We start from the raw sequence: 12,560 nt of genomic DNA, 5'->3' as shown, positions 1-12,560 counted from the left end.
TCATTGCCATGTAGTACTCCATCGTGAATATATACCACATCTTCTTGATCCACTCATCAGGTGATGGACATTTAGGCTCCTTCCATGTTTTGGCTATTGTTGACATTGCTGCTATGAACATTGGGGTACATGTGCTCCTATGCATCAGCATTTCTGTCTCTCTTGGGTAAATCCCCAGCAATGCTATTGCTGGGTCATAGGGGCATTCTATCGATAGCTTTTTGAGGAACCTCCACACTGTTTTCCAGAGCGGCTGCACCAGTTTACATTCCCACCAACAGTGTAGGAGGGGGCCCATGTTTTTAAAAGAGCAAAAGCAGTATCTAATGCAGGTCTGCTTGGCTGCAGAGCCTTTAGTAGTTCAGCTTGATTTTTATAAAATAGTTCAGTTATTCTTCCTTCCATTTCATCCAAAAAGAATGGTGTCAGATCATAACTGAAAAACAATATAAGAAAAGACAGTTTGACTTGTGAAATAAATTCTTTTGTGAAGAAGTTTTCCTTTTCACTCCCTGCAGAGATCACCCTCATCTGAAGTTATTTTCAGGTTGAAACCCGGACTTGTTACTCTTTGAAGGGTCCTTGTTAGCGAGCTCATTCATTTGTTCATTCATTTACTCAATGTGTTCCAGGTGCCTACTGTCAGCAGGCACTGTGCTAGACACTGGGATGCTGCCACGAAGCCCCCAGGAGCCCTCAGTGCCGTGGAGAACACAGACTGACAGGCCATTACATATTGACCAGTGGCAGGTGCTGGAAGAGAGGGGTTCTTGTCCCAGCCTTGGGGAGTCAGAGACAACTTCTTATGAGAGGCTTGTATTTATCTTAGGACCTATATGTAATGTCTAAGTGCTTCATTTGTGTGTATCATTTGATATTTACATTCTAACAAAATCCCAATGACATGTGGTTATCATTAGTCTCATTTTACAGTTTAAGCAGGGAGGCTCAAGGTTTGGATTATATTAGATGCAAAAGTAGAAATTGGGTAACATCATATATGACTACATATTATATATGAATATTTTATTATCATCCTTTCTCAAGAATTTTTATGAAACTGAATGAGTGGCCAATTCAAGCTTCACAATTACCTCTCAGGCCCGCAATTTATATTTTCTTAATATATGTCCCTTTTGTCCAGCCCTCAACTAACTCTAACAAAGAGTTTGAAACCATTGCTTTTCCCAATAGCATAAATTAAATGCTTTCTACCACCATTGTTAAAATAACATCAGCTTGGGGGAAAACACAGAGCAATTGAAACCATGGGTAAAAGGCGATATACTGACAAAATTAAACAAATTCATCTTTTAGCACTCCTTTTACATTTGGAATATCATGCTACTAACCTCAGTCCCATAGTCAGTAACAACACCAAGTTTTAAAGCGTGATTCCAAAGCTCGTTCTCTTTCCATTATAGCCTGCTGCTTCCTGGGACAATGGTCCAGTCTTAATCCTCAGACTTGGCACATAGAGGTGCTAGAGTGCAAGCAATTTAATTATGATAGAAATGAATTGTTAAACAGATAATATCTGCTCATAGTTAAAACTCAAAAATATGACTTTATTTATTTTTATTTTTATTTTTTTAATATAACACAATTTATTTTTTTTAACATATGCAGTTATTTTCCATCATTTACAATACAGTAGTGACAATGACACTCCAAACAGAAAAGTAAAGTAAAAAATCAAAACCCCAACTTCTATTTCATGTAATTAGACTTATACAGAAATTAGAAGGTTAAGTAGCAACTAGTTAATCACCTAATTTCACAGCTATCTGAAGTGGCAGTCGTTATATAGCAGCTTATCTATGATACATTCAAGATAAATGATAAATTTATTACTTGCCCATAGGCTAAAACAGTTAGTAGTGCTTAAGAAAAATTGATTCAGTAGCTAATGGATAGTTGATACCTGTCACAACACAGCATTTTATATGCTGTTAAGTGAAACTGCAATACAATCTAAGTTTATTTTGGGAGTGTTTGCTGTATAATTGGATTTAATGAAATGTTTAGAGGTGCAGTAGGCATTACTTTGAATAGATAATGAAAGAAAATGCAAAATGCTTTTTGATTCATGATGTGGTTTCATCTTAGCTTGGGCAAACCATGCAGTATTTAATACATAGTAGCAGAATATTTACTATTGAAGCTTGAAAAGATGTGAGCTCTTTGTGTGCAATCTTTCATTTATGCATGTGAGAGGGTTTTCTTTTTTTTAATATTTTTACATTGTAGTATTTGTTTTGCTTGTTGGGGGTGTTTGCTTATTCAAAAATATGACTTTAAATTGAATTGAATAAGGCCAGCAAATACTGTGGACAGATAGCTTATTCAGTAAGTGTCTCAATTCTCAGTCTTCTAATCTGCAAAATAGATTAGCAATCCACCTCTCAGCATGTACTAAGGGTGAGATGTGGTTATTCGTGAAGCATACATAGCATAGTACCCAAGTAAATGTTCAATCGTGAGGGTTCAATAAATAGTAGCAAGTATTACTATTTTTGTTTAAGTTTATTTATTTTGAGAGAGAGCGAGAGAGAGAGAGTGAGCATGCATGTATGAGTGAGGGAGGGACGGGGGCGGGGGGGGAGAAAGAATTCCACCCTGTCGGTGGAGAGCCTGACATGGGCCCCCATTCATTAACTGTGAGATCATGACCTAAGCCCAAATCAAGAGTCAGATGTTTAACCAACTGAGCCACCCAGCAAGTATTACTATTAATATTTTGGGTCTGGTGGGCCATTTGTCTTCACAAACTGATGTATGAGCAAGTATTTTTACTGAAGGCTACTGTCTTCATTAATAAGGTTTTAAAAGTCTGACTGAATGGTAGTTTTTATGTTTATATTTATTCTTTATTGTCTTTTCAAAACTGATTATTGGGTAGGCAAGCACTGTTTTAGTGTACTACTCATAGTTAAGGAAATTAAAAAACACTATATTGAAAGTCAAATGTTAATAGAGACAAAATGTATGACTGTTCTGATTCTTTATAGCCATTAGTGCTAAGTCATACATTGCAAATTGAACCGGCAGTGTATTTCAGGAATGGAAAACTAAAAAAGATTGTGGGAACTGTGTCTCCCTAGTACCATGTTGTTAGCCTGGTGTGAGGGAAGAGACAGGGATGGTGAACTCACATCCCTCCAGAGCCAGGAAGTTAAGGATGTGAGTGAGGTAGGTGGCAATCTGAAGAGTGAATATGTACCACTTAAAGGCATTCAAAATAAAAAATAAGTAAACAAATGCCTGTGGGCCAAACATACCACGTTGCAATTGATCATTCATAATTTTTGAAATTTAGAAAGAAAGCACAGACCACCAAGGTAGGAGACTTGAGTCTTCATTTCTTCCACTGAGAGGAGTATGGCTCAGTATGTTAAGAACAAGAACTCTGGGCTCCAGTCTGCCTTTGCCGTCTAACAGTGTAGAACTTTCAAAGGTCAGAGGATCTGAGCATGGACTGGGGAACTAGGTGCCAAAAGTTGGACTTGCTGGCTGTGTGACCCTGGGTAAAATTTTAACCTCTCTCTCCTTCCATTTCCTCACCTGAGTTTTTGTGAGGATTAGTTTAGTTCATAAAAGTAAAGTTAATAAATGGTACCTGGAATACAGTAAGTTTCAACAGGTTTCAATTAACTTTGGCAGGTTTGTTTAGAGGTTTCTTATATGCCCAACACTGTGCTGGGAGCCAGGAACACAAACATAATATGATAAAATACATTTTTAAGGACACGGGCGATAAGTGGCTATGAGTCACCGGGGAGTGCCAGGTGGGTAGAAAGTGCCAAGCAGCTCTGATGATACATTTCATAATGCTGAGAAAAGGCTACTCAGAAGAGATATTTCTAGAAACAAAGGAGTGTGCAAGCAGCAAAGGCTACGAGGCAGCCTGTGTGACGCTAGGCAAGTCACTTTTCTTCTCTGTAGTGTTAATTTCTGCATGTGTCAAAAAGGTCAGGTTGAATTAGTGATATCTGATTTCGCTGGTAAGTGGCAAGGTTGGGGATGTTTCATCGCTGAGGTGGGGTTTCTGAGGCTGCTGGATTGATGGCAGGGGCATCAGGGAAAAGAGCTTTAAGGTGTGAGGCCCTGGGGCTATAGAAGAGAGAACTGGCCTATGACTTGAACTTGGACATTTAATGAGGAGGAGAGGGGCTGAGGCAGGGCTACAGTGGGGTGGGGAGATCTTGTCAGAGGGACACAGTCTTTGGAGCTGATTTTATCTGTAGACTTTCCTCTTCTTCACCAGCATCTACATGCTGACAGTATGGCTCTGTCCTACATTGAAATCAATGGCAATATGACTCAATCTGTCCTTCCCAGTGCCTGATGGATAGACACAAAGCAACTTTCAGACAACAGGGCACCATTAGGACCTGGTTTTTCTGAAGCACACTCTTCAGTGTAAAACCATGGGGTTTGGATTCAGGCAGACCTGTGCTTGGGCACTAACAACTGTTGGCAATTGACCTTAAGAAGTCAGCCAGGAGAAGAAAAAGAAAATACTGAAGCCCTGAGGATTGGAGCTGGAAACCAGATTCTGCCCCTTCCTGTCCCTGAGACCTTACGTGTGCCATTTAGCCTCACTTATACCTCACTTTCCTCATTGATAAAATGACGTCACTGCCTCCCACCTTGGCTTTCATGTGAAAATGAAATGAAATGCCAATTTCTGAGAACAATGTCTGAGATCCAGGGCTCAGTTTAGAGGGGCTCCAGTAGAAACTCACGACTGAGAGGAAGCAGTTACCAGAAGGGTGGGAGTGATATTAGGGATGAGGGAGGAAAGAAGTGCAAAGCAGACAAAATCACGTGTCCACTGTGCCTGCTCCGTATTAGATATGAACTAAAGCAAATGAAAGCCAGCAGACTGTTTAGCACTTATGTGCTCAATAAACAAGTACTGAATCTTAGAGAAAGAATGGATTGGAAAAGCCCTGTTTGGCGGGAGACTTCTGACAGCGGCGGTGTTATCTTGCGGGCCATCTGCTCTAATTAAAATTTCACGGGGCTGAGGAATTTGGTGCCCTAACCTCAGGGCCTCTGGTACACTTGGTGTGTTGTTTGAGGTTGATGTATTTGGAAAGATTAGAGGAGGAAGAATTCTTTGCCAGTTTTTAACTAGGCAGATGTGAAGGTTTTCTGCAAGAATATTTTTGCTCTTTGGCACTGGGGGGTCAGAGATTAAATAATTTGCCACCAGACAGATGTTCTGAGGAGCTAATTAAAAAACTGACAAGTACCCAAGACCTCATATAGTCAGATTTATATGCCATCCTCTACAGGAAGATCACAATCACTGAAGCTTAAAATCACTGTATTAAATGATACTTCCAGAAAGTTCACTATTGAAATAAAATCCATGGCATTATAGACATTCTTAATTATACAAGTGTGTCTCAAGTCTGGATGCATATGTTAAAGAAATGGAGAATCTTTTTAAAAATACTTATGCTGGGCCCCATCTCAGATCAATCATATCAATGTCTGTGATATTGATATCACAATATCAATGCGATATCAATATTGCCTCAGCAATAGATTTTTTGAACTCTTTAAATGATTTGAATTTGCAGCCAGGATTGAGAACTACTGATCTAGAAATAAAACTATTTTAATATCTGTATTAATTCTGGGTGACACTGCAATGTAATGTGTGGGAACAGGATAGGACGTGGAGTGAATGAGGTCAGTTTTAGCCAGAACGACAGATGACCACAATCACATACTGCTCTGGGTAAATTATTTCACCTTATTGAAGGTCAAAGATTCTTTACCTTTAAAATATGACTATTAGCTTCTTAATAGATTTTTATGAGGATCAGATGGGAGCGTCAGGTGATAAGTAAAGGACCTGCTATATGCCCAGCATGGAGTATATACTCAAGAGTCACTCTGGTGGCCACTACCATTTGTCTTTACTAAAATGCTTTGTTGGGAATTTTAAGCCTTTTTCTCAGGCATTCTTACTAATATGAATGAAAAGATTCTGAGCAGAGGCACAAAGATGAGCACACATAAACCTAACACAGTCTGCACAGTAGAGCACCTTGTCACACTGCAATTTGTAAATACATCACAAACAGATTCAGCCTGAGTGTACGTATCATGAAAGTCATAGAATGTATAAACTTCCTCCTGAAGATATTACTACTCTCTAGAATGTTTATGCAAATAAACATTCCCAAGTGGTAGTTTTGCATGTAAGCCAGCAGCTATGTCGCGTCACAATCACCTAGAAAATGTGGACTTGGTTGTATCGATCTGGGTGCCAAATAGCTCAATCAATTATATAGCAATATAATTGCCCAAAGGGTCTCAACCTCTAATTCTGTCAGGCGGGTTTTGATTATCCATGCTAGCCATGGACAGAAGGAGACAGAGAAGTTTGGTCTGTCTTGCCATTCCGTATCTGAGTCTAGGCCCTTGGCTGTGACCTCAGTGGTATATAGAAAGACAGTAGGACCAGCAATACAGATGAACCTTGCTAGAGGCCCTGAATACATGCTTATGTTCCTACCTTTATTTTTTTTTAAGAGAGGGGTTTATTTTATTTTATTTTTTATTTTATTTTATTTGTTTTGGAGAGAGAGAGCAGCAAGCACTGGGGAGGGGCAGAGATAGAGGGAGAGAGTGAATCTTAAGTAGGCTCCACACTGTCAGCTCAGAGCCTGACGTAAGGCTTGATCCCACAAACTGTGAGGTCATCACCTGAGCCAAAATCAAGAGTCAGATGCTTAACTGACTGAACCACCCAGGCAGCCCAGCTCCCACCTTTTTATGGTAGAAACATGTGCCCTGAACATAGTGTTCCTTTATTTGGGGAACTATTCTGGAAGAGGTGAGATGAGGGTCTGGCACTATCCCTTACTTTTTGTTGTAAGCATATGGTAAACATTGTGGTAGGTATTAGTGTTTACTCTTCTCTTTGGACTTGCATCTGTCCCCACCACTTACCAGTGTGTGTCTTGAGGTCAGCCAGTAACCCCTTCTTAATGTTTCCTCAGCTGTGAAGTGAAGGAAGGGAATCCACACATTATTGTGTTCTGCCAGTAATAAAATGAGAATATAGTGACAACGTTTATTGAATGTGTATGCCATGCCCTTGTTGAGAAGTTGTCTAAGTATTTCTCCTGTTTTCAATATTAATATGTATTAACTTTCAACCACCTGTAAAGTAGATCTCTTAATTCCCTTTTTATAGATGAGGACACTGAGGCACGGAATGGGTAAAGTAATTTTTCCAAGGTCACACAGCCAGAAAGTGGAGGAGCTGAAATGAGTTTGGTTTCATGCCTGCACTCAAAATACTGCATACCAGGCCTTTTCCTAGAGGGCGTGGGGCAAATAGTGTTTGCTCCTCTTCTGAGCTTCCTCTGACAATTTCTAATCTAAAACAGGTACACCATGGCAAAAGCACCATGGTTTGCCTGATAGGCATTTGCTAAATACGTATGGATAGACTAGTTGAAAAAACAATGCTAAGGGTGTGTACAGTTTTGTCTAGTAATGGATTTGTATCATTTGTGTTTATTGACACTTGACCTGCAGGAAACCCTTAGTGATTCTACATGGCCCCCTTAGCATTCAAGGCTCTTCAGGGATCTGGTGCAAGATGCCCTTTCCAACCTCATTACACCTCTGCTATTTATACAAACCTTGCTAGTCTTTAAGTTCAGTTAAGGATGGGACATACTTGATAATCTTTTTCTTTGTATGTCTACTACTTAGTGGGAATCTGAATAATATCAATTGAATGAATGAATGAATGTAGCTCACCATTATAAGCTCACACATTGTTCCTATATTCAAAAAAATAGGTGCTAGCACTCCGTGGCTCTGATGGCTCCTTTGTCCAGCCCCATCCTCTATGGTCCCATGTCCTAGTCCTGACACCAACTAGCCTTTACCAGGTGTGTTAAACTTCCCAACAATTTTACCAGCATAATCTTATCTTTTGTGAAAATGATCCTGCTAGGCTGCCACTAATTGGGCTTAGGTTTTTGTTGTGTTTCTTACAATGATGGTGAGTTTTCATTGATTTGTCCACACTTGCATTTCACTCACCTCATTAGTGGATTTTGCCAATTTGCACATTAATGAAAGTAAATCCAATTTAAATGGCATGTTAATGTATGAGTGGAAGTTTAAGAAATACTGCTGACTAGTCTAACTTAGCATTGTAGGTGAAGGGGGGGCTTTTCAATGCTTAAGATGTGTTTTTCCTATCACATAAACATGTTTTTCTTCTAATGTATGAAAGAAAAAAGAGCTAAGATTTATTTAGCACCTACTAGACCTCACACTGTGGTAAGAAACTTCTATTTGTTATTGCAATTGATCTTCAAAACAATCCTGGAAAGGAATGTAGCTTGAGAAGAGTCAGGCTTTGATGTCAGAAAGACCTAGTTGTGAGTTCACCCACTTGCATGATCTTGGGGAAGTCACTTAATGATCCTAGCAGACCAGGTCAAGGGACCCAGAAGAGGTCCTACAGGATGAGCCAAGAGGATCTTTGGCTGAGCATAGGATGGAAATCAAATGTGAGCCAGCAAGAAGTGAGAGTGGAGCTTCTTGAAGATGTAGAAAGAGCAGATACAGACGGAGTGTCCAGGTGACTCGGAAAGGAAAGGGGCATGAGTCTTGTCATTGTTTCGGGGTCTGAGGGTTTTGATTGAGAACAGGTGGTCCAGTGGTGTAGCCTCTCAGGAATCCAGGAACAAGTTAGAACAAAGACAAGGGTCCAGGTGTCATTCATTGGAACCAAGGGTCCTTGATATAAAGATGTCTAGTGCTGGTGGTCCAGAATATGCATATGATAGTTTAACACACCTAGTAAAGGCGAGTTGGTGCCAGGACATCTCATCTGGTCCTTCCTTAGATGTTATCTCTTCTAGAGAAATCATTAACTCCTTGTCCCTTACAAGGAGGACATGCGCTATATGCATTCTGAGGTGTGTGTAAGATAGGGGGACAGGGTGCAGGTCTTGGCAGAAATAGAAGCAAGAAAAGGAACAGAAAGCAGATTTGTATGGAGTCTTTCAGTTTCCCTGTCTCATAAATCTGCCTACACTACCTAAGTTTTCTTATCTGTAAATAGATATAATGACATCTACTGTTTGGTATTTGAGGTGAGATTTTATTGCCTCCTTCCCTACAACAAAGCAGTTGCCAAACAGGAACAAAGGTGTTGGTTTATAAATGGCTCAGTAAGCATCTTAAAACCACCCAAATGTAGGGCTTCTGCAGAGAGATGTGCTGGTTCATGAAGCCAGGACTCAGAAGGCTGAGTGAGGCTACTCATTTCTACTTTCCTGGAATGGGACAGAGTAGAAGACCTGGACCAGGCTTCTAATTGGTCACATGAATGAGTGGCTGGGCTCGAGACAAACATGGAGCTGAGTCTCTCCCAAGGAGCCAGGCTCTTTTTAGGTCAAATTACTGCCTGAGAGCAGATAGTTCAAGTGTGACCCTGGGGCACAATAACCAGCAGGGGAAGAGTGGCAGAGGGCCTGCCCAGCCTGGGCAATGACGTGAAGACACAGTAACCCATCCAGCAGAGAACAGGGCAGAAGGAAGCTGTTCTTTGTGGACTGGCTTTCATGGAATGGGCACATCCTTGAGCTAAAGGTAGCAAGGCCATCCTCAGGCCCAGCCTAACAATTACAACAAAACCAGTGAGAACAAAACAAAGCAAGCCCTTAACTTATAGGACTTTAAATGGGATTAAGTAAATGATGTGTACAAAGTGCCCAGCACGTACACATTGGCAACCACCAATCACCACTGTACCCTGTAAAGAGAAGCAGTTTTTCATTGGGCAAGTATTGTCATCAAGACCATTGTACAGGTGAGGAATGGAAGGCTCAGACATGAATTCTGGTCAGGTATAAAAACCAATAACAACAACAAGAACATTACAAATGAGCAAAAAAATACTTTTACCTTTATTTAGATTTGGAAACCCTTGGAAGCATTTTTTTTTAAGGGTCTGGATCTGAGAGAAAATAATCATTCTATTTCCTGGAAGTCCAGAAGTTACTATGAGATTTTGTAGTAGGTGAGCTCAGTGATGGACTTGAAGGATGGGGAACATGCTAATGAATACATCTAATGTCATTAGCCATACATGCCATTTGGAAACCATCACTACTTCTTATATTTTCCATGTAATATGACTTCATGCAGTGATCTCAAAATGTGTCAACAACTTTGACATTCATGAAAAGCTTAGAGATCAGTAGTTACACTTCAGATTGGACAAAATCTTGTAGTAAAACAAGTTGATGAGAAAGTCCTTATCTCTTTATATTGACTATGATGAAACACATCAGAGGAGTTCAACAAATTTGACTTTTCTAGAGATCAAGGTTTTTTGTTTAGGATGCTGGTAGTAGATATTCTGTATTTCTCTGCTTTCTGTTAGGAGGGGGCAGGGGGAGCTATTTAATCTAGAGTAACCTAATAAAGAGCATATTTGATATATAAATGTTTGTTCCATGTTTTCCCCATATTGAAACTTCTTGAACACAGATTCAAATTTACGGTTTCATATTTTCCTCTGAAGAGTGATATCTATCTGGATTGTCTAGGGTAATATCACAATCATAACCTTAAATGTCAGTGGCTTCAAACAAGGTCATAGTTCTCACTTGTGCCACATGCATCATCATGGGCTCTTCTTGATCCTCATTCATAGACCTTGGCCAAGAGAATTTCCATCTTTGTGTTTCCACGATCGCAGAAGCAGGGAGAAATACACATGGCGAGTTAAGCATTGCCTTTTATTGCTTCTGTACAAAAGTGAGATATGTCATTTCTCACATTTCATTATCCAGTGAAAGTCACATATCCATGACTAACTTCAAAGAGGTCAGAACAGTGTGATCCTCCCATTTGACCAAAAGGCAGACAGCCAGAAAATACTTATAGGATCACTAATGACCACTGTAAGAGGTGTCTTATTATTCCTACTTCATATCAAGGTCATGAAAGTAGTATGTGGAGGAGGACAATTATGCACCTAAGTTAGACTGAAGACTTATGTATCTTATATAATATTATGCTATACTGTAAGAGTATGTAAAAATAAGAAAATTGCCCTCTACCTTCAATTCAACCTACCAAAAGTAAGAGAGCTTTGAATGCTCTGGATGCTATTTCTCTTATGTGACAAAATAAATATCTTTGCTTTTGTGAAGGATTGAAAAGTAAAGCTTCTTGAAGGAATGTGAGGGAGGGGAAGAGAAAGAAGATGCGTGGATAGGGCATCCAAGAGATTCTTCAAGAGAGTTGCCAAAAACATTGCTCTTTTGTCATAGATAGGTCTCTGCTCCAGCATTATTTTAAAATATTGATAAGAAAACTGGATTTCTTTTTTACCCCCTCTGTAGGAGAACATAAACATTGATGAAGCCTCCAGATGCCTGGTGAAACATATACTTGCAAACGAGTGTGACCTAATGGAGTCCATTGAACCGGACATCGTGAAGCCCCATCTCACATCACCCAAGATTGTCAGCTGCTCCAGCTGTGCTAAATCCTAGTAGGCTTCTTTGCTGGCATGTGATGGAAATAATCCCATTATGGCGTGTCTCAATTCTTACCAATTTGAGTAAATGTCAGAATAGGGATACACATGTGGCAAGCCAAAGATCTATGCCTGTATATTTCCTATAAGAGAGAAAAATAGCAAATGTTCTTTTCATGTTTTTCCCAGCATCAGCACAGTGTTTACAAGCTTGTTAAATATTTAGTCTGTTACAGAATTCTGTCTTGTAGCTGACCACAGTTCTGGAGGGCCAGCATCGGCCCTGTTATTTGCTTCTTGGATTCGGTGAAGGCCTCCAGTCTCTAACAGAAAGGGGAGAAGAGCAGACTAGCTGTCAAGCTCAGCAGTGGTTTTCACTTTGCCCCTGGTGCCTTTGTCCGGATTTCAATACACTGCCTGCTGGGCTGACAGGCCTATTAAGTAGAAACAGTTTTCTTCTCCAGAGATGACCTCCATTTCCAACAGCCCTAAGAGTTGTCTCCGAGTTAGCCCTTCAGAGTCATGTGCACAGGCTTCCCATGCTTTTCTTGTTTTTATTGCCCCTTGCCATGCCCTGAATGTTGGTTTAACTGAAAACTGTATGAAAAGACCTGCCTGAATATGTGCCTTTCTGTTCACTTTCTCCAACTTAAGCTATGAGGCTCTTCTGTTCATGTAACATATATTATATATATTTTCACAAGTGGAAAATAAAACATTACAAGATGCTGTTTCCCTATTTCTGAAAATGCTTTAAGTGTCTTAGTATTGTGATTTTTTTTTTTTTTACTGTGTAGCCTTGGTTCTCAAGACTGATTTCTAAAATTGTATTTCAAAACGGGGATGAGAAACATACACTTAAAGGAACTCCTGGGCACTATTATACTGAGATGGGTCTATCCATTGTTCATATCAGCATTTAAGCCAAGCAGTATATCTACATTTTCTTTCTTTCTTTTTTTCTAATCTTTATTTTTGAGAGGGAGAGAGAGTGTGAGCAGAGGAGGGGCAG

The 12,560-nt window shown here is 39.9% G+C and overlaps 1 protein-coding gene across 1 annotated transcript in view; it reads left to right on the top strand.

The window, feature by feature from the left end:
* RAB38 (RAB38, member RAS oncogene family) overlaps positions 1-12,300 on the top strand; it is a 60,397-nt gene extending 48,097 nt beyond the window's left edge. The window contains exon 3 of the mRNA XM_029957455.1: positions 11,412-12,300. Coding sequence (XP_029813315.1) covers positions 11,412-11,564 — 153 coding nt within the window. The 3' untranslated portion in view covers positions 11,565-12,300. The remainder of the gene's footprint in view (positions 1-11,411) is intronic.
* Positions 12,301-12,560: the final 260 nt, after the last annotated feature.

The sequence above is a fragment of the Suricata suricatta genome, chromosome 11 (genome assembly GCF_006229205.1).
Source record: "Suricata suricatta isolate VVHF042 chromosome 11, meerkat_22Aug2017_6uvM2_HiC, whole genome shotgun sequence".
In the NCBI taxonomy this organism is placed as follows: Eukaryota; Metazoa; Chordata; class Mammalia; order Carnivora; family Herpestidae; genus Suricata; species Suricata suricatta.
This window is presented reverse-complemented; position numbering and strand designations above follow the sequence as displayed.